Source organism: Tachyglossus aculeatus, chromosome X4 (assembly GCF_015852505.1).
Source record: "Tachyglossus aculeatus isolate mTacAcu1 chromosome X4, mTacAcu1.pri, whole genome shotgun sequence".
Classification (NCBI taxonomy): domain Eukaryota; kingdom Metazoa; phylum Chordata; class Mammalia; order Monotremata; family Tachyglossidae; genus Tachyglossus; species Tachyglossus aculeatus.
Window position 1 is genome coordinate 50,160,233 of NC_052098.1, and position 22,597 is coordinate 50,182,829.

The 22,597-nt window shown below is 45.5% G+C and overlaps 2 protein-coding genes and 1 non-coding gene across 3 annotated transcripts; 1 reads left to right on the forward strand and 2 right to left on the reverse strand.

Moving 5' to 3' along the window:
* Window positions 1–7,726: 7,726 nt before the first annotated feature.
* Window positions 7,727–7,831, reverse strand: LOC119948275. Its single transcript, XR_005456682.1, has one exon. It is a non-coding gene; the product is annotated as a U6 spliceosomal RNA (small nuclear RNA).
* A 2,496-nt stretch (window positions 7,832–10,327) lies between these two features.
* Window positions 10,328–11,263, forward strand: LOC119947911 (olfactory receptor 13D1-like). The gene has a single exon (XM_038769563.1). The coding sequence runs from the start codon at window positions 10,328–10,330 to the stop codon at window positions 11,261–11,263; it is 936 nt and encodes a 311-aa protein (XP_038625491.1).
* Window positions 11,264–20,920: 9,657 nt separating this feature from the next.
* LOC119947912 (olfactory receptor 2K2-like) lies at window positions 20,921–21,871 on the reverse strand. Its single transcript, XM_038769564.1, has one exon. It carries the CDS (start codon window positions 21,863–21,865, stop codon window positions 20,921–20,923), a length of 945 nt encoding a protein of 314 aa, XP_038625492.1. The 5' UTR covers window positions 21,866–21,871.
* Window positions 21,872–22,597: the final 726 nt, after the last annotated feature.

Below are 22,597 nucleotides of genomic sequence, written 5' to 3' on the forward strand. Positions count from 1 at the left end.
CTTCTCTGTTACCTCAGTTTCCTCATCTATTAAATGGGGATTCAATATCTGCCCTCCCTCCAACTTATACTGTGAGCCCCACATGGGCAGGGTCTGTGTCCAACCTGATTATCTTGAATCCACACTAGTGCTTAGTACAGTGCCTAGCACATTGTAAGCACTTAGCATAATACCATAAAAAAGATACTCCCCAGTGATGTTAGACATTTAAAGAGGTGCACACTTCTACCAATTGTTTATACTTTTCCAAACAGTACAGTGGTCTGTACAGAGTAAGCATTTAATAAAAACTAATAATTATAACAATAATTATGGTACTTGTTAAGCACTTACTCTGTGCCAAGAACTGGTCTAGCGCTGGGGTAGATACAAGTTAAATTGGACATAGTCCCTGTCCCATATGAAGCTCACACTCTTACTCCCCATTTTACAGATGAGGTAACTGAGGCCCAGAGATGTGAAGTGACTTGCCTGAGGTTACACAACAGACATGTGGTGGAGCCGGGATTAGAATCCAGGTCCTTCTGACTTCCAGGCCATGCTCTATCCACTAAACCACACTGCTATCCCCAGACTATTGATTGGTTGATTGCACTGTTTTTCTAGTTATTAGGAGATATTTTAGCACAATTTGAAATAGTCTATAATAATGGCATTTATTAAGTGCTTACTATGTGCAAAGCACTGTTCTAAGCACTGGTATATGTAGTATAAGTAGTTTATGTATATAAATGCTTTTCTGGATTTGAAGTTGATGCCACAGAAAATGAGATTTTATTCTGTGCATGTGGGTATGACTGCTAACACTGACTCATGATCATGAATCCTTTGAGTGAGTATTTGAATATGGCGATCTGGTCTAGAAGAAGAGTGAACATAAGTGGCTGTGTAATGTGAGAAGGGATGGGATTGGAAGGGCAACTGGAGTGGGATCCTGAAGATCCTAATCTCATATTTATCCTATTCCCATTCTCCTCACCAGTTGTTCCAAATGTTTAATTCCCTCCTCAGGCTCCCTGTAGCCCTGCTCCTCCACCCCACCCTCTCTTGCCCATAATGACCTGACCACATACTTTTTTGATAAAAGGAAACCATTGGGCAGAATCTCCCTAAAATCTCCCCTGTCCTCTTTAGTCCCTCCCTACTCATGCCCCTTTTTTGACTCTCCTAACTTTCCCAGCAGTATCTCAAGAGGATAGCTCCTGCCTCCTCTCAAAAACTACCCTGTTTGCCTGCGCCTCCAACCCCCTTCCTTTGCACCTTATCAAAGCACTTGCCCCCTCCCTTCTTCCCTCCCTGACCACCATCTTCAACTGCTCATTCTACAATGGCTTCTTCCTCACTGCTTTCAAGCATGCTCACCTAACCCCTATCCTAAAAAAAACCCCTTCCCTTGGCCCCACGCCTCCCACCAATTATCACTCCATCTCCCTCCTACCATTCCTCTCCAAGCTCCTTGAATGTGTTGTCTACACCTGCTGCCTCCACTTTCTCTCCTACAATTCTCTCCTTCACCTCCTCCAATTTGGCTTCCACCCCCTTCTCTCCACAGATATTGCCTTCTCTAAGGTCAGAGTTGCCAAATCCCAAGGACTCTACTTCATCCCGATCCTCTTCGACCTCTCAGCTGCCTTTGACACTGTGGATCATCCCATTCTCCTGGAAACATTATCTAACCTTGGCTTCACTGACACCGTCCTCTCCTGGTTCTCTCCTAGAACTTTAACCACTCACTGCCAATCTCTTTCACCAGCTCCCTCTCTGCTTCCCACCCGCTATCTGTGGGAGTGCTTCAAGGCTCAGTTCATTCTGGGTCTTCTTCTATTCTCTATCTACACCCATTCCCTTGAAAAACTAATTTGCTCCCATGGCTTCAACTACCATCTACATGAGGATGATTCCCAAATCTACATCTCCAACCTTGATCTCTTTTCTTCTGTATAGTCTTGTGTTTCCTCCTGCCTTCAGGATATCTGTACTTGGATGTCCCACCAACACCTCCATTCAAAGTGACCAAAACAACTCCTCATCTTCCCACCCAAAAACTGTGCTCCCCCCCGACTTTCCCATCACTGTAGACAGCATCACTATCCATCCTGTCTCATGAGCCCATAAGGTGAGCATTATCCTCATCCCATCTCTCCCATTGAACCCATAAGCTAACTGTCACCAGATCCTGTCAGTTTTGCCTTTGCAATATCGCTAACATCTGTCCTGTCCTCTCTATCCAGCTCAGAATTCATCCATGCTCAGAAGAAGGGGGTACTGATCTATTCCAGTGGCTGAGAGCCACTTTCCGCTGCCTACAGGGGGCTTTCTGGGAGCAGGTTTGTTGGTGTCCCTTCCAACTTAGCAACTTAGCCACTGGTGGGTGCCATAAGGCCTGATCTGGGAAGCTGGGTGACGCTGTGCTTGGAGGGGTGGGGAATGCCATCCCAACTCTCAGGCACCACACTTGCCATGCCCTTTGGAGTGCCCACTCCATTTCTCCATAGTTGAGGACCTGGAACCTGACATACCCTGTCCTCCCAGGGCCCAGGAGGCAGCTAGGTGCTACTCAGGACAGGAATAAGTGACCCCAGAGAGAGCTTCCTGCTTCGCCACCTGAGCAGTGCTATGAGATGACATCACATAGTGCTCCTCCCATGATGTAATCAGGTCACATGGGGCCGGGGACCCCCAACTGAACTCTTTCCTCCTGGATCCAGCACTGAATAAGAGAACGTTTCATGTATTTCCTTCTCTTCATTACCTCCGTTAATGACCCTCCCTCCGGAATCCAAACTAATGCACCGACTACAAATAGCTCTGTAGGAGGGAACGTAGTAGGACAGGGCATTATTATGAGTTAAAGTCTATTAGTCCCAGGGGTTGAAGTACACATAGGTTACAATAGGATTCAGTCCCGGGGACTTGTTAAAAGTTTACATTATTTAGCAGAAAGACTTACCCAGAGCCTTGTTAGCCAAACCTGTTATAATGGCCACTTTGACTAATTAAGAGGAGAAAAGGAACCCACTCTGAACAAGCCACCAGAGTCTAGGTGTAACTGTCACTGGCTTGCCCCTGACCCAACTAGACCAATTTGATACCGGGCCATTACATTGTCCATTTCCTAGAAAGTGGCATGGGCGTTGGTTGGGGGTGGTGGCGGGGGGGGGGAGTCATGCAAGGAGACTGCCATGGCTCTGCCCTTTTCCTGCTCCACTATGGTCCTATACCATTCCATACCTTGGGCGGTCCCGGAAGATGCAGGCTGTAGCATGGCATAGTGGATAGAGCATGGGCCTGGGAATCAGAAGATCATGAGTTCTAATCCAGGCTCTGCCACTTGTCTGCTGTGTGACCTTGGGCAAGTCACTGCACTTCTCTGGGCCTCAGTTACCTCATGTGTAAAATGGGGATTGAGACTGTGAGCCCCATGTAGGACAGGGACTGTGTCCAACCCGATTTGCTTTGTATCCACCCCAGCATGTAATACAGTGCCTGGTATATAGTAAGCGCTTATCAAATACCACAATTATTATTATTATTGTTATAGGAAGGACAGTTGGCGGTAACAATAGCTGTAAAACATTAAAAACATTTAAAATATTAAAAAACATTTAAAAAAACCCCAAACTACATGGGCAGGACTGGGTCAGCAAAGGGAGGTTAAGGGTTCAAGAGCACACAAGAAAGTCAGGTGGAACAGAAGCTTCAAGGAGCCACAGGGAGAAAAGAGTGGACAATGATGATGAGAGGGAAAGGTAAACCGAGAGTGGGCATTAGGGTGCTCATCCTCTAGGCTGTAAGCTCGTTGTGGGCGGGGAATGTTTCCATTATTTTTCTGTGTTGTACTCTTCGTAGTGCTTGGTACAGTGCTCTGCACACTGTAAGTGCTCAATAAATATGATTGTTTAAACATGCTTTGTCTGAAAAAGAAATTAGACAGAATGTGGTGTACTCCCTGCTAAACTCCCTAGCCCCAGAAATCAATCAATGGTATTTATTGAGTGCTTACTACATCAATCAATCATTCACATTTATTGAGCACTTACTGTAGCCAGAGCACTGTACTAAGCGCTTTGGAAAGTTCAATACTACATGAAGAGCATTGTACTAAGCACTTGAGAGAGTATGACAGAGCAGAATTAGCAGCCACGTTCCCTGACCATAATGAGCTTACGGTCCATCTTACAGTTTATAGTCTGAAGCAGCCATGATAGATGAAAGAGGAGAAGGCAGGGAGGAGAGGAAATACAGTCGAGAGGACACAGAACACATGCCTGATGGATAATCATGAGAATCTTCAGGACTAAATTTTTGAATTCCTTTCTTCCTTCTTCTCTGTGTAGCACACAGTAAGTACTCAGCAAATACGAGCGACTGACTGACTGAGAGTACAATACAACAGAGTTGGGAGACACGGAAATGCGGTCGTTTTTTCAGGTCGTGGGTTCTGATGCTGACTCTGCCACTTGTCTGCTGTGTGACCTTGGGCAAGTCATTAAACTTGTCTGGGCCTCAGTTATCTCATCTGTAAAATGGGGATCGAGACTGTGAGCCCCACGTGGGACAGGGACTGTGTCCTACCTGATTTGCTTGTTTCCACCCCAGTGTTTAGTACAGTGCCTGTCACGTAGAATATGCTTAACAAATACCATAATTATTATTATCATTATAAGCCAGGCACTGTACTAAGCGCTGGAGTAGATGCAAATGTTGATAATATTAGATTCCACTCCAAGGCTTAAAGATCAGACAGGGTTCTAGCATCACTTAGAGCCTAGAAATCACATAAACTGAACAAGGGTTTTAGGTGTCTGCTACAAGGACTTTCTAGTTATGTGTTTGCAAATCTAATGTCTGCAGTTGATCCTTGATCCCCAAGAGTGGTCATTTGGTTCCCTGAATTGGAGCAGAGTCTTTAAAGGAAATCACAGTGAAGGTATGTACAGGTGTAGTACCTGCCCACAAATTGCTCAGAATCTAAATGGATGAAGGAGTATGAAGGAACAACACCTAGAGAGAAAATTTCTATTCACAAACACTCTGAGGCTCACACAGGCCTGTCCTCTGAATTAGAAGATGATGTGACTGTCAAAGCCTTATCCTACATAGGCATTTTTTTTCTACAGGTTTAATGTCTTTCATTTTTTTTAATCGTATTTATTAAGCACTTTCTAAGTGCCAGGAACTGAACTAAGTGCTGGGGTACACAAACTAATCAGGTTGGACACAGTTCAAGTCCCACATGGGGTTCATGGTCTTAATATCCATTTTACAGATGAGGGAACTGAGGCACAGAGAAGCAAAGTGACTTGCCCAAGGTCACACAGCAAACAAGTGACAGAGGAGGGATTAGAACCCAGGTCCTTCTGACTCCCAGGTCTGTGCTCTTTCCGCTAGGTCACACTGCTTCTCACCTGTTCTGAGAGGACACTGAGACAGCCACTCACCCAACCAATAGCATTTCTGGAGTAATAATAATAATAATAATAGCATTTATTAAGCTGTTACTATGTACAAAGCACTGTTCTAAGCGCTGGGGAGGTTACAAGGGGATCAGGTTGTCCCACAGGGGGTTCACAATCTTAATCCCCATTTTGCAGATGAGGTAACTGAGGCACAGAGAAGTTAAGTGACTTGCCCAAAGTCACACAGTTGACAATTGGCGGAGCCGGAATTTGAACCCATGACCTCTGACTCCAAAGCCCGTGCTCTAACATCTCCTCCACCTTCTCACCTGCCCTCACTCCCATTTCAACCTTGCTCCTGGAAATGGACCAGGAAACCCACAGTGACCTTGATGATGACAATGTTCTCACCTACCTCTTGGGGCTCAGAGCAGCAGTCAGTATTGACAACAATACCTGCAGTAGATGATGCCCAAAGCATCCAAAAGTTCTTAACTTTTGCACAGTTCAGAATTTGAACTTTAAATTGCTTCAGGGATTAAAGGATCCCTAAGAATGATGAAGGATTTAAATTACCCTCTAGATTCTTTGGTTGATCCTTTGGAGCTTTGCTTGGGCCACAGATTAAAGTCAGTGTTTAGGGTAGAGAGGGGAGTAGTTTGGCTCTCTGCAAATAAATTCCATCTTATTTGTACATATATTATTTTACTTTTTTGGGGGTGGAAGGGTATGTTTTCTATTCACAATATTCCTGAATAGCACGAGCCTCTTAAATTGTGCTTGGATAAACATGTTTATGACTCAGGAGGAATCTTTATTAATAATAGAGATCTTGGAAATTAATTTCAGTAGATGCGATGATGCTGACAGTATACTACAATGTCAGCGTACTGGCGAAAGTGACTCCAAAGAAGAATGAATAATCGCTTTGATGCTGGCTCATGTAAGCAAGAAACGTTTTGAAATGGATTAGAAACAGTGTTATTTGCTCAGACAATAGAAATAACAAGAAGCTAAGAAGTGACCTGGTGTGAACCTAAAAGAAAGATGGATCTTACACCTGAGGTAAATGGGAGTGGAGGTGGGGAGTGGTGGCAGAAATTTAAATGGCAGCCTTAAGGGTGTTCTTATCACCGTGGTATTTGTTAAGCATTTACTATGTGTCAAGCACTTTTCTAAGCGCTAAAATAGACAGAAGTTAATCAGGTTGGACACAGACCCTGCCCCACATGGGGCTCACATTCTAAAGATTTCCAAGACTTGGGACCAGGGGATGGGAAGGCTTTTTGGAGATGGTAGAACAGACCACAGGAGAAGCCCTTTCTATGGTCAAGTAAATCCAGGCAAAAGAACCAATTAAACACACTGCAAGGGGCAGGCTTTGTCCCAGTAGAAAGATGCCCTTTTTAAAAATCCAAATGGCATCTTTCGATTTAGGTACCATGAACAGTACAGTATTCTTCTCTGTGGGCTTCCTTATGTTGCCGGTAGCCAGACTTTAGATGTTTGATACAATAAAGACACTGTGCTGACAGTGTTTGCATCATAGAATAAACAAAGTAATATCATTATTCATTTATTCATTCAATCATATTTATTGAGCACTTACTGTGTGCAGAGCACTGTACTAAGTGCTTGGGAAGTTCAAGTCTGCAACATTTAGAGACTGTCCCTACCCAACAGTGGGCTCACAGTCTAGAAGTGGGAGACAGACAACAGAACAAAACATGTAGACAGGTGTCAAAATCATCAGAACAATAATAATAATAATGGCATTTATCAAGTGCTTACTATGTGCAAAGCACTGTTCTAAGCGCTGGGGGGGATACAAGGTGATCAGGTTGTCCCACGTGGGGCTCACAATCTTCATCCCCATTTTACAAATGAGGGAACTGAGGCTCAGAGAAGTGAATCAATCAATCAATCAATCGTATTTATTGAGCGCTTACTATGTGCAGAGCACTGTACTAAGCGCTTGGGAAGTACAAATTGGCATCACATAGAGACAGTCCCTACCCGATAGTGGGCTCACAGTCTAAAAGGGGGAGACAGAGAACAGAACCAAACATACCAACAAAATAAAATAAGTAGGATAGAAATGTACAAGTAAAATAAATAAATAAATAAATAAACAGAGTAATAAATATGTACAGAGTATGTACAGAATATGTACAGAGTATAAATATGTACAAATAAGTGAAGTGACTTGCCCAAAGTCACACAGCTGACAAGTGGTGGAGCCGGGATAGAACAAATAGAATTAAAGTTATATGCACATCATTAACAAAATAAATAGAGTAGTAAATATGTACAAGTAAAATGAATAGAAAAATATGGAACACTTCACAAATTTGCATGTCATCCTTGCGCAGGGGCCATGCTAATCTTCTCTGTATCATTCCAATTTTAATATATGGACCAGCGATCCATCCAGCTCAGGATTGGCATCCAGCATCAGCATCAGAATGCTTAGAGGATAAGGGTCATCGTTGTCCTACTTGACATCCATTTTAATGTTAGGGAGTATTACCTCATATTTCTGCTTTCCAGCTACATCTGTAACTTTACCCTCAGGAGTCCATTATAGATCTCTCACCCATAAATACGTCCAAACCCTCTGGAACCTATGACTATTTCTGCCCACAAAACCTCCTGGGTGCAGGGTAACAAATTCTTTAGGTTTGTACCTTCTGGGTGAAGTGTTTTCCTTTTGCTTATTTTAAATCTCTTGCCTTCAAGCTTCAGTGGGGGGCCCCTAGTTCTACTGTAGTGGGATTTGGCAAAGGACAAATCCATGTTGTCCAGCCTGCACCCTTCATGAATTTGGTACAGACCAAAGGTTTCACTCATCCTTATTTTTCATTTACCAGATTTTATCCATAAATGTTATCAGCAAGATTATTGTTTTTAAGTGAAAGAGAAACTGAGCAGTAAAGAACTCAGTTGACCTCTTAGATCCCAAATCTTCCCTTTTCCATTCCCACTGATGGCAGTGATGGGCCAGATGGCTGTTCCAAACTGGTGGAATATTCATGAACCAAGGAAAAAAAAATCTTCCCAATCCAAATCCAGGGTTCCTTGAATTGGCTGAAACAGGGACAAAAAAAAAATCTTCCTCCCCTGGACACTTTACAACCCCAAGCAGTGGGGCTAGTGGCTAGAACCTAGTGGCTTCTCCCCAAGTGTGCATCCATTTTAAATGGAGAATCTTAAATGGAGATGGTAACTGGTTGCCCCTCCACCTACTCTGCTCCCTCCCAAGGAAGCTCTTTACCCCTAGAGGAGAGGACCTCTATAGAGCAGAAGTGGCACTGATGGCAGTGCGTATTTTCCCGCCTATTTCCTCCTGCCCCCCACAGAAGGGCTCCATGCCTTCAGGCACATACTTTTCTGAGGATGGAACAATTTTCTCATGCTGTACGTGAGGGCGGGCATGCTCCTCAACTTTCACTGAAGTCTGCTTAAGCAGCCCCAAGTGGACTTGAGATCCATTCATTCATTCAATCATATTTATTGAGCACTTACTGTGTGTAGAGCACTGTACTAAGCACTTGGGAGAGTACACAATACAACAATAAAAAGACACAATCCCTGACCATAACGAGCTTACAGTCTAGAGAGGGGGAGACAGACATGACTATAAATAAATAAATTACAGATATATACAGAAATGCTGTGGGGCTGGGAGGGGAGTGGGGTGAGTAGAGGAGGGGAGAGTCGAGGAGAGTGAGGCTGTAACCCAGTCTTGACCAGTCATGCCAGTTGAGTGCCCAGCAGTCTGCCCATAGAAATGAGAGGCATGCCACATGTGGTTGGCAGATACTTTTGATCCAGTCCATTCTGTGTCATTAATTAGCAAAATATTTCCAGGGAGGCAAACCCATATCAATGGGCACACTTTTATTGGTAACAGGTGAGTTGGTCACTTCCACCAACAGTTATACGATGTAAGCAGAGAGTAAGTGAAGCAGAGTGGTCTAGTGCATAGAGTTCGGTCCTGGTTGTCAGAAGGACCTGGGTTCCAATCCTGACTCCACCACTGTCTGCTGTGTGACCTTCACTTCACTTCCCTGTGCCTCAGTTGCCTCATCTGTAAAATGGGAAATAAGACTGTGAGCCTCATGTGGCATAGGGACTACGTACAAGCTGATTTGTTCTGACGATTTTAACTCCTGTCTACATGTTTTGTTTTGTTGTCTGTCCCCCCACTTCTAGACTGTGAGCCCATTGCTGGGTAGGGACCATCTCTATATGTTGCCAACTTGTATTTCCCAAGTGCTTAGTACAGTGCTCTGCACACGGTAAGTGCTCAGTAAATACGATTGAATGAATGAATCGTATTTAGCTTCTATCTACCCCAGCACTTTGTACAGGGCCTGGCACATAGTAAGTGCTTAATAAAGAAGGTTAAAAAAGTAAACATTGAGGAAAGGATGCCCCCACCTCTCCTGGTGCATTCCTCCTTCCCTGGACTTTAGACCTATTGTTCACACTGGTTACCTCTCAGTTTAGGCCAACACTGTTCTTGCTAGTCCTAGCAGATTGTCCTCATGAATGTAAAAGAACAGATCCATTCCCGTTAGCTAGCAAGACAACACTTGCAAGCCCAGATTCATTCTGAATGAATCTGATTCATTCAATCAATCATATTTATTGAGCTCTTACTATGTGCAGAGCACGGTATTTTCAGTCAATTTAGGAAATAGATCCCTGAAACTTCAGGGATTTGGTATCGTTTGATCTGATTATCTTATACCCACCCCAAGGCTTACCCAGTACAGGGCTTGGTACGAGGTAAGCACTTAACAAATGCCACAGTTTGTATCATTATTATTTTTTATGATTATTTCTGTAATAATGCTAAGTGGTGTGAGCTGTGTCCTTCCCCGAATCTTTGCAGATGACACCAAGAGAATAAGACGGAAGAGATGAATGGCACCACTGTGGTCGAGTTCTTTTTGCTGGGTTTTTCCCAATTCCCAGTCCTTCAGGGGTTGGTCTTTTGGCTTTGCCTTTTAATATACCTGATAGTCCTGCTGGGCAATAGCTTCCTCATTGTCATTACCATCGTGGATTCCCGCCTTCACACCCCCATGTACTTCTTTCTCAGAAACCTCTCTTTCCTGGACATCTGTTACACATCCTCCTCTATTCCTCAAATTCTGGTCATTTTTATATCGAAGAGAAAATCGATTTCATTCATCGGCTGTGCACTACAGATGTTTATGTCCCTTGGCTTGGGGTCAACTGAATGTATACTCTTGGCAATGATGGCATATGACCGCTTCGTGGCCATTTCCAGTCCCCTGCAATACCCCGTCATCATGAACAAGGTTGTATACATGCAGATGGCATCCTGGTCCTGGATTTTAGGCTGTTTAAACTCCCTAGTCCAAACTAGTCTTGTAATGATTTTGCCTTTCTGTGGAAATCACACCATCGATCATCTTACATGTGAAATCCTGGCAGTTCTGAAGCTTGTATGTGCTGACATCTCCCTCAATGTAAAAATCATGACGTTGGCATGTGTAATTTTATTGATCGTACCAGTGCTGTTAATTTTCATCTCTTACATTTTCATCCTCTCCACCATCCTGAGAATGAAGTCTGCAGAGGGGAGGCTCAAAGCTTTTTCCACCTGCTCAGCCCACTTGACCGTGGTGATCTTATTCTATGGTTCTGCTCTTTTCACCTACATGAAGCCCAAGTCGAAAGACACACAGACTTTGGATGAATTAATTGGATTGTCCTATGGAGTGGTGAATCCCATGCTGAATCCCATCATCTACAGTCTGAGGAACAAGGAGGTTAAAGAAGCCATGAGAAATGTGCTGAGCAGAAACCTGTTCCTTTGGAGAAGGTGAAAGGTGCCTTACTTTATATGCATGCTCATGCATGGGAATCAGCATTCTTTATAATCAAAAAGGATATGTCTAACGATGTTCCCGTCTGTGTTCAAATGGGACTGGAAAAAAAATCGCTGACTGAAATTTTAGAAGCAATGCGAGCCGAGTGGTTATGAGCCCCAAGTGTGGCCCAAATTTTCATCCATCCCAAATGGACACCCCTAAATCAATCAATCAATCATATTTATTGAGCGCTTACTGTGTGCAGAGTACTGTACTAAGCGCTTGGGAAGTACAGGTTGGCAACATATAGAGACAGTCCCTACCCAACAGTGGGCTCACAGTCTAGAAGGGGGAGACAGAGAACAAAACCAAATATATTAACAAAATAAAATAAATAGAATAGATATGTACAAGTAAAATAAATAAATAGAGTAATAAATATGTACAAACATATATACATATATACAGGTGCTGTGGGGAGGGGAAGGCGGTAAGATGGGGGCGGTGGAGAGGGGGACGAGGGGGAGAGGAAAGAAGGGGCCCCTAAACCATCAAGTGCTTGAGTGGAGGAAGGAACCCACACCTCTCAGACGGTACGTGACAAGCGGGGGCCAGGCCTTAATCCAGAGAATCTGGCTAAGGGTCAGTAGGCCCAGTCCCAGGATTTTCCCGTGGGGACTATTGCTACTCCTCCTATTCGATGCTCCCCTGCAGAGTGACACCAATCCAGGTTATCACTTTCATCCGATGTGGACTTTCTAACCCCCCTGCGATATTCTAAACATTAGGAAACAAAAAAGACTCTACACGCACTTAGCATCTGGGTCACGGATGTCCTCGATCTCCCCGTCAATCAAAAACTCCTTACAATCAGTTTTAAAGCACTCGATCATGTCTCCCCCTTCTACCTCACCCCACTGATCTCTTCTTCCAACCCAGCCCGCACACCTCCAGATCCTCCAGGGCCACTCTACTCACTGCACCTCGATGTCGTCCATCTTACCAACGACTCTTTCTCCCTCCCTCCCTCTCTTCTGCCCGAAACTCCCTCCCCATGCAGGTCAGACAGTCTGCCACTCTCCCCATCTTCAAAGCCATCCCAAAGTCACATATCCTCCAGGAAGACCTTCCTTGACTAATCTCTCAGTTCCCCACCCTTCTTCCCTTCTGCGTTGTCTTGGCATTTGGGTCTGTACCCACGTACACATTTTATTGGACAGAGCACAGAGCTGGGTGTCAGAAGGTCATAGGTTCTAATCCCAGCTCCACCACTTGTCCGCAGGTGACCTTGGGCAAGTTGCTTGACTTCTCTGTGCCTCAGTGACCTCAACTGCAAAATGGGGATTGAGAATGTGAGCCCCACAGGGCTCACAGGGACTGTGTTCAACTCGATTTGCTTGGATCCACCCCAGCCCTTAGTACAGTGCCAGGCACATAGTAAGTACTTAACAATTGCCATCACTTTGGTATTTACGCTATCCCACCCAAACGAAGGTGGCTGAAGGGATTCATTCATTCATTTAATCGTATTTATTGAGCGCTTACTGTGTGCAGAGCACTGTACTAAGCGCTTGGGAAGTACAAGTTGGCAACATACAGAGACGGTCCCTACCCAAGAGCGGGCTCACAGTCTAGAAGGGGAAGACAGACAAGAAAACAAAACATATTAACAAAATAAATAGAATAGTAAATATGTACAAGTAAAATAAATAGAGTAATAAATATGTACAAACATATATACAGGTGCTGTGGGGAGGGGAAGGAGGTAGGGAGCCCACTGTTGGGTAGGGACTGTCTTTATATGTTGCCAATTTGTACTTCCCAAGCACTTAGTACAGTGCTCTGCACACAGTAAGTGCTCAATAAATACGATTGATGATGATGAGGGGGAGAGGAAGGAGGGGGCTAGTCTGGGAAGGCCTCCTGGAGGAGGTGAGCTCTCAGTAGGGCTTTGAAGGGAGGAAGAGAGCTAGCTTGGCGGATGTGTGGAGGGAGGGCATTCCAGGCCAGGGGGATGACGTGGGCCGGGGGTCGACGGCGGGACAGGCGAGGACGAGGCACAGTGAGGAGGTTAGCGGCAGAAGAGCAGAGGGTGCGGGCTGGGCTGTAGAAGGAGAGAAGGGAGGTGAGGTAGGGTTGGGGGAGGAAGAGGGGTTGTCTCGGAGTCCCCCCATTCATACTGACAACACAACACAACACGACGGGTGTGGCTTAGGGAAAAGGAAGGGACGGCGGGGCTGAGCACCGGTGATTAGCACCGATCTGTGGGAATCACTGGCCGGCGGGTGGGCTGGAACCCAGCCCCAGGGCGGAGGGAAGACGTTTTCAAAGGGGGCTCAAATTCAAATTCATTCATTCGATCGGCTTTATTGAGCGCTTACTGTGTGCAGAACACTGAACTAAACGCTTGGGGGAGTACAAATACAACAATAGACTTGGCATTTGGGTCTGTACCCACCTAAACATTTTCCTGGACAGAGCACGGGCCCTGCCCACAACGAGTTTACCGTTTAGAGGGCGGGAGACGGACATCGATACAAATAGATGACAGGGACAGAAGTGTTGCTTGTGGGAATGGAAGCTAGGGTGCTTGGCCACGTGCGTGTAACATGGAAATATGAAGCAGCGTGGCTTAGTGGCACCGATCCTCGAACTCGTCTCGGCGACAGGTGACATAAATGTCGAAGGGTAATAATAATTATGATGGTATTTGTTAAGCGCTTACTATGTGTCAAGGCTGTTCTAAGCGCTGGACGGGATGGGATGGGCGACTGGCGATGGATGGGGGAGGTGGGGGCGTGGGGCTGATAGCCTCCCTCGAGGATCGGGGATGGAAGACCCCGAGATGAGACCGCCGCTGGGTAGGGAATCCCCGGAACGATTCCCGGATCCTCGAGGAAAGGCAAACAGCCTTCCCGGCTCTTCATCGCCGGTCCCGTCCTTCGCCGCCCGGACCAGGAAAAAAAGTGGGGGAGACGGCCCTCCGCGTTCTCCTTGCTCCGGCTTCGTAAGCCGCCGTAGGGGACGGAGAATGGTGGCGGGAGGAAAGGAAAGCCCTAGAGGAGAAACTCAGCGAGAGGGAGACGAAATGTTTCTTCGTTGGAGCCCGAGGTCAGAAGGCAGCAGGCGGCCCTGTTGGAGCAGAAGTTGGCCCCCCGGGGGGCCAAGGAGTTACAGAAGCGGAGGAACCTCCCAGTGAATGAGCAGGAGATGAAGCGGGTCGTGTGTTCGGGGTCGTGCGGGGACGAGGAGGAGGAGGGGAAGGAGCAGGAGGAGGAGAAGGAGAATAAGGAGGAGGAGGAGCAGGAGGAAGAGGGGAATTCCCTCGACCCCGCCCCGGAGCCGGAACCATTATCTTCCAGGCTGGATGAGGGAGTGCCCCCGCAGAACCCCCGGGTGTCCGCCCAAGCCCCTCTATCCCATTCTCGAGGAGGAGCTGGATCACGAGGGGAAGGCCACCACCCAGACCACGACCTTCACCGCCACCCCGGTCAGCCAGCTTTCCCAGGAATTTGCCCCCGACCCTGGAGAACCAGTGATTTCTAGACTGTGAGCCCACTGTTGCGTAGGGACCGTCTCTATATGTTGCCAACTTGTACTTCCCAAGCGCTTAGTACAGTGCTCTGCACACAGTAAGCGCTCAATAAATACGATTGATTGATAGGCTGGCTAGCTGGAGTATGAAAGGCAGGAGCTGGCCAGATGGACGTGACCCACACTCATAGTCAAGGTCGCCCTCACCCCCCGGGACCCTCGCAGTGCATTGGGCTCGGACCATTTCTGTGCTCTTTCCAACTAGGCCACACTGCGTCTTCTGGCTAAGTACACCAAATTCATTTCCATAAGCCAGGATTTTGGCATATTGGAGCTGAGAGATTCTATCAGCTGATCTTATTGTGTAGCATCGTGGCATTCCTTCTTTTCAGCAGCTCTTCTTCCATCTCAAGTAAAGGTTTATCCAAAGCGTTCAGTCCTCTAGCCCGTGAGCTCGTCTTCCAGACCGTAAACTCGTTGTAGGCAGGGAATGTGTCTGCTATATAATAATGATGGCATTTGTTAAGCGCTTACTATGTGCAAAGCACTGTTCTAAGAGCTGGGGAGGTTCAAGGTGATCAGGTTGTCCCACGTGGGGCTCACAGTCTTAATCCCCATTTTACAGATGAGGGAATTGAGGCCCAGAGAAGTGAAGTGACTTGCCCAAAGTCACACAGCAGACAAGTGGCAGATCGGGATTAGAACCCATGACCTCTGACTTCCAAGCCCATGCTCTTTCCACTGAGCCATATTGTTATATTGTACTTTCCCAAGCGCTTAGTACAGTGCTCTGCACACAGTAAGTACTCCATAAATACCGTTGATTCATCAAAAGAGCGCGGGCTTTGGAGTCAGAGGTCATGGGTTCAAATCCCAGCTCCACCGATTGTCAGCTGATTGACTTTGGGCAAGTCACAACTTCTCTGGGCCTCAGTTACCTCATCTGTAAAAGGGGGATTAAGACTATGAGCCCACCGTGGGACAACCTGATCACCTTGTAACCTCCCCAGTGCTTTGCACATAGTAAGAGCTTAATAAATACCTTAATTATTATTATTATTATTGATCGATTCAGATGTTTCCATCTCTTTGCACATCAGTTATGCTACCTTCCTTCTTTAATATGCACATTACTTTGTGTGTTAACGCTTCTAACAACTTTTCTGTCACTCCTTTCCGTAATTGCTTCCTTTATCTGCTATCGAGAATTCTGTGATATTTTTAGATAAGCCCCCTCTGGAATCCCGTGCGTTCAGTGAGGAAAAGCTGGTCTACAGTACCACCTAGTGGTCACGTTGCATCATGGCACCACAGTGTATTGAGATCGATTTTTAAGGGGTATACTAATAAAATAAAAACAATAAAGATAATAACATTTCAAGCGATTATTACGTTCCCAGCACTGTATTAAGCGCTGGGGTAAATTCAAGATCAGGTCCCACATGGGATTCATAGTCTCAGTAGGAAGGGGAACAGGTATTGAATTCCAATTTTACAGATGAGGGAACTGAGGCGCAGGGAAGTTAAGAGACTTGCCCAAGACCACACAGCCGACAGGTGGCGGAGCCATGATTAGAATCCAAGTCCTTCTGACTCCCAGACCCGTGCTCTATCCACTAAGGGTGGGAAAACTGCACCCTGCACGAGTTTACAGTCTAAACGGCCGATGGTAAGGAGTTTCTTTTAGATGCGGAGGAGGATGAGCAACCACTGGAGGTCCTTGAGGAGTGGGGAAGCATGGACTGAACGTTTCTGTAGAAAAATGATGCTAGCAGCAGAGTAAAATATAGACTGGAGTGAGGAGAGACAGGAGGCAGGGAGGTCAAGGAGGAGACTGAGTTATGGTCCCATGTCCTTCCTATCATTCCTCTCCAAACTCCTTGAGTGAGTTGTCTATACCCACTGGCTGCCACCAAGTCCTTGGAATGTATCCGTTTCTTGTTGTACTGTACTCTTCCAAGCACTTAGTACAGTGCTCTGCACATAGTAAGTTCTCAATAAATACGATTGACTGACTGATGACTTGACAACTGATGACATGTCACCCCCCTGCTCAAAAAACTCCAGTGGTTGCCTATCCACCTCTGTATCAAACAAAAAGTTACCACCATTGGCTTTAAAACACTCCATCACCTTGCCCCTCTTACCTCACCAAGCTTCTCTCCTTTTACAATCCAGCCCTTACACTATGCTCCTCTAGTGCTAACCTTCTCACTGGGCCTCCATCTCACCTGTCTCTCCACCAACCCCTGGACCACGACTTGCCTCTGTCCCGGAACACCCTCCCTCCTCAAATCTTACAGACCACCACTCTTCCCCCCCTTCAAAGCCTTATTGAAGGCACATCTCCTCCAAGAGGCCTTCCCTGACTAAGCCCCACTTTTCTTCATTTCCCACTCCCTTCTGCATAGCCTTGACTTGCTTCTTTGGCTCTTCCCCCCTCCCAGCCCCACAGTACTCATTTACATATGTCATTTTATTTATTTGTATCGATGTCTGTCTCCACCCTCTGTAGACTCTCACCTTGTTGTTGGCAGGAAATGGCACTGTTTATTGTTGTATTGCACTTTCACAAGAGTTTAGTACAGTGCTCTGCACACAATAATCGCTCAATAAACACGATTGAATGAGTGAGTGAATGAATGAATGAATGAGTGAGTGAATGAATGAGTAATGAATGAATGAATGAGTGAGTGTATTAGTGAGTGAGTGAGTGAGTGAATGAATGAATGAGTGAGTGAACATTACATTACAGTTACATTAGAGAAGCAGCATGGCCTACTGAAAAGGGCACCAGCCAGGGAGTCGGAGGACCTGGGTTCTCATCGCCGCTCCGGCTCTTCTCTGCTGTGTGGTCTTAGGCAATTTTTCTGCCTCAATCACCTCATCTCTAAAATGGGGATTAAGATTGTGAGTCCCACGTGGGCCATGGTTTATGTCCAACCTGATTAGCTTGTATCTACCCCAGCTGTTAGTACAGTGCCTGATGCGTAGTAAGTGCCTAACAAATATCATTTTTTTTTAAAGGACAGTGATCACATTGGAAAGAAGTGATCATTTCTGGAGAAAGGCAACTTATACAGATTACTGAGGAAAGTTTGGGCCAGATTTGTATTAGGGACGTAGGGCCTCTTTATGGGTAAAATGCAGCAATGTATCTGTGCTAAAAGTACCCAAATAATTTTCAGGAATGAGGTAAGAAGAATGGAAAATAATGCTTTTGTGAACACTGCGGTGTGGGGTTGGGGCCAGAGAAGGCATAATAATTATGATAATAATTGTGGTATTAGTTGTGTGCCAAACACTATAGTAAGTGATGGGGAAGATACAGGACAGTCAGGCCAGACAAGGTCTGTCCCACAGTGATCAAGCCAAATGTGTAGGCTGGTCTGTAGTGAGATAAATTGGGATGGGGTGAGTTGATTGAATGTTTTAAAGCCAATGGTAAGGAGTTTCTGTGTGATGCAGAGGTGATGGAGCAACCACTGGAAGTTCTTAGGGAGTCGAGAGACATGGACTGAAAAATGATCCAGGGAACAGAGTAAAATATGGACTTGAGTGGGAAGAGACAGCAGGCAGGGAGGTCAGCGGGGAGGCTGATGCTGGACTCAAAGCAAGCTAGGCTAAGTGTTCGGATCAGCGAAGTAGCAATGTGGGTGGTGAGGAGAGGACAGATTTTAGCAATGTTTGTGAGGTAGAACCGACAGGACCTGTTGAAAGATTGAATTTACGGGTTGAATGAGAGAGGTGAGTAGAAGGTCTTGATGGGCAGGGAACGTGCCTACCAACTCTGTTATATTGTACCCTCCAAAGTGCTTAGTACAGTGCTCTGCACACAGTAAGTGCTCAATAAATATACTTGATTGATTGATTGATTAAGAGTAATGCCAAGGTTACAGGCTGAGACAGGAAGGATGGTGGTTGTGTCTACAGTGATGGGAACCTCAAGGAGTGGACAGGGTTTGAGTGGGATGATGAGTTCTGTTTAAGGCATGTTATGTTTGACATGTCCTTGGGACATCTAAGTAGAAATGTCCTGAAGGCAAAAGGAAATACAAAACTGCAGAGAGGGAGAGAGATCAAGGCTGGAGAGATAAATTTGGGAATCATTTGCATAGCCATGGTAGTTGAAGCCATGGGAGTGATTGAGTTTTCCAAGGGAGTGGGTCTGGATGGAGAATAAAAAGAGACCCAGAACTGAGCCTTTAGGGACCTCCATTGTCAAAGGGTGGGAGGAAGAGGAAGAGGCTGCAAAGGAGAATGAGAAGGAATGATCAGAGATAGGAGCAGAACCAGGAGAGAAAAGTGTCAGTCAAGCCAAGGTTAGATAATGTTTCCAGGAGAAGGTGGTGGTCCACAGTGTTGGAAAAGTGTCAGTCAAGCCAAGGTTGGGTAATGTGTCCAGGAGAAGATGGTGGTCCACAGTGTTGGAGACACTGGGAAACAACATGACCTAGTGGAAAGAGCATGGGCCTGGGAGTCAGAGGACCTGGCTTCTAATCCTAGCTCCACTATGTACCTGCTGTGTGACCCTGGGCAAGTCACTTAACTTCTCTACCTCAGTCAGCGCATCTGCAAAATTGTGATTCAATATCAGTTCTCCCTCCTACTTAGACTGTGAGCCCCATCTGGGATTTAATTATCTTGTACCTGCCCCAGTGCTTTGTACAGTGGTTGGCACATAGTAAGCACTTAACAATTATCATTATTCTTACAGATGAGAGGTCAAGAAGGATTAGGATGGAGTAGAGGTCATAAGATTTGGCAAGAAGAAAGTCCTTGGTGGGCAGTTTCTGTGGAGTGAAAGGGGCAGAAACCAGATTGGAGGGGACCAAGGAGAGAATTGGAGTGGTTGTAGACAATTTGCTCAAGGAGTTTGGAGAGGAATGGTAGGAGGCAGATGGGGCAATGATAATGGGTCAAAAGAGGGTTATTTTTTAAGATAGGGGAGACATGAGCATGTTTGAAAGCAGTAGGATAGAAGCCATTGGAAAGTGAATGATTGAAGATGGCAGTCAGGGAGGGAAGAAGGAAGGGAGCAAGTGTTTTGATATGGTGTAAAGGGGCGGGGTCAGAGGCACAGGTAGAGGGGGTAGATTTCGAGAGTAGGAGAGAGATCTCCTCTTGAGATACTGCTGGAAAAATTGGGAGAGTCAAAGAGGGAGCTGTAGGAGGGTGGGACTAGAAGGGAGTTGGGGGGATTTGGGGGAGATTATCCCTGATAGTTTCAATTTTATCAGTTAGAGTATGTGAGCAGGGGAAAGATATGGGGGAGGGGGAGACAGGAGTTTGAGGAGGGAGCTAAACGTTTGGAACAGGTGTCTGGGGCAATGGGCATGGGAGTCAATAAGACTAGAGAAATACTGCTGTTGTTGGAGGAGACGGCGGAATTAAATCAAGTGACAATGAAGTTGAGATGGATGAGGTCAGCCAGGTGGCTGGATTTCTGTCAGTAGCACTCTGCAGCTTGAGCACAGGAGCGGAGGAAGCATACTGGGGAGGGGATCTAGGGTTGCGGTTTAGTAGTACGCGATCAGCAGAGGGACACGGGACCAAGGAAGTCAAATTCGGCAGAGAGGGTGACATTGAGGGCATCGACATGTATGTCAGGAGAAGCTAGTTTGGGTATGGAGACCAAAGGGAGAGAGGTGACTTCGGAAAATTGGAGGGGGTCAAAAAATTGAAGGTCTCTGTGAGGGAATGGGACAGATTTGGGGGAGTGGTGTGTGGGAGAGAAAGCAGGTGAGGGGATTGTGGTTGGATAGAGGGATTTGAGAGTTGGTGAGGGTGTGTCCAAGTGGTGAGTGGGTGAGGTGGGGTGGAGCAGGAGATCATTGGTGTTGAGGAATGAGAGGAAGTGGATAGCTCAAGGGTCAGCAGGAATCTACTGATCTGTATTTGCCCAAATACTGAAAGTACATGTTTTTGGCAAGTGTATTGCATTTGTTAACATGACTTTTGCTTGAACAATTTTTGCTAACAACTCTGAGGGCATATCCTTTAGTATTTTAATCCCAAATGTTACTAGTAAACATGCATTTTAATACTACAGTGGACAGCATGCTTCCTGTGCTACTTTTACAAGTGTCTCTCTCCTTGTTCTTTGGGAAGAATGATAGAAGCACAATAGAAAGGTTTTCACCTTCTCTTTAGGCAAATCATTTTGCCCAGGAGTGTCTTTTTCACAGCATTTTTGACTTCCTCATTCCTCAGACTGTAAATGATGGGATTCAGCATAGGGGTCAAAACACCATAAAGCAAGGAGATGATTTTGTCTGTTTCTTGTGAGTTTGCCGATGAGGGCTTCAGGTACATGGAAAGGGCAGCTCCATAATATAAGATCACCACTGTCAAATGGGCTCCGCAGGTGGAAAAAGCTTTGTTTCTCCCCTCAGCTGAATTGATTTTCAGGATGCTAGTGAGAATGAAGATGTAAGACACAGTAATTAAGAGCATTGGAATTGGAAGGAGAAGTACACTGGTCACAAGCATAATCATATCCATGAGCAAGGAGTTGACACAGGCCAACTTTAGCACAGCAAGAATTTCACACGTGAAGTGGTCGATGGTATTCCCACAGAGAGGTAACCGCAGTGCTGAAGTGGTTTCCAGTAAGGCCGTGAGGCAACCTATTATCCACGACCCAGTTGCCATCAGGACACAAACCCTCATGTTCATGATGATGGGGTATCTCAAGGGATTACATATGGCCACATACCTATCATATGCCATGACAGCCAGAAGAATACATTCTGTTGACCCCATGGCCAGAGAGAAATACATCTGCACAGCACATTCATTGGAGAATATTATTTTGTGCACAGCCAGTAAGTTCACCAGCAAGGTAGGAATAGAAGAGGAAGTGTAGCAGATGTCCATGAAGGAGAGGTTACTGAGGAAGAAGTACATCGGCGTATGAAGGTGGAAATCTAGAATACTGATTGAAATGATAATAGTGTTGCCCAGGAGCGTTATCAGGTACATCACAAGACTGAATGCAAAGAGAATAATCTCAAGCTTTGGATAGCTAGAGAAGCCCTCAAGGAAAAAGAATGTCCAAGTGGTGTGATTTCTTCTTTTCATTTCATTCCTTTTCTTGGCTGCAGAAAGAAAAGGACATAGATCCTTTTCTTGGCTGTAAAAAGTGAAGGACATAGATCACAGTGTTTGCTTGTTTTCATTTCAGTAAATGTAAATATCATCCACTGCAATCAATCGTATTTGTTGTGTGCCTGCTGTACGCAGAACATTGTGCTATGTGCTTGGGAGAGTACAAAGGAGTTAGTAGACATGATCCCTGCCCTCAAAGAACTTTCATTCCAGCTCTATCTTCAGAACTCATTTTTCTAGCTCACATTTGACTTTTCCATAATTAATTTTGTTGAATAAGAATATTGTATCATCTTCTGCATGCTTATTAATGAAACCTATTTGTTACTTAGGGACAGGTAAATATTTCTCTTACAACCCCAAAATGAAAGGAAAGTTTAACCATCGCTAAGTTCATGAGCTCAATGTAGTTCAAACATATCCATTCATTTAGGTCTTCGAAGCCAGTCTTCGCGTTACTTAGAATGGTGCTTTGCTTGATTCTTCCATGATGGGTGTTTCCACTGTGCATTTTGGATAGAATAGTGTGAGGAACGCTCTTCCAACTGCATGCATCATTAGCAGGATGTGATTTGGAAGAAATGATCGCATGCATGTACGTGGTGTCAGTCAAGGTATGTGTACTATAATGCAAGTTTCCTTAATGTCCTGTCGTATGGGAGAACTGAATGTACTGCATATCAATTCAAGGGGTGACTAATACTA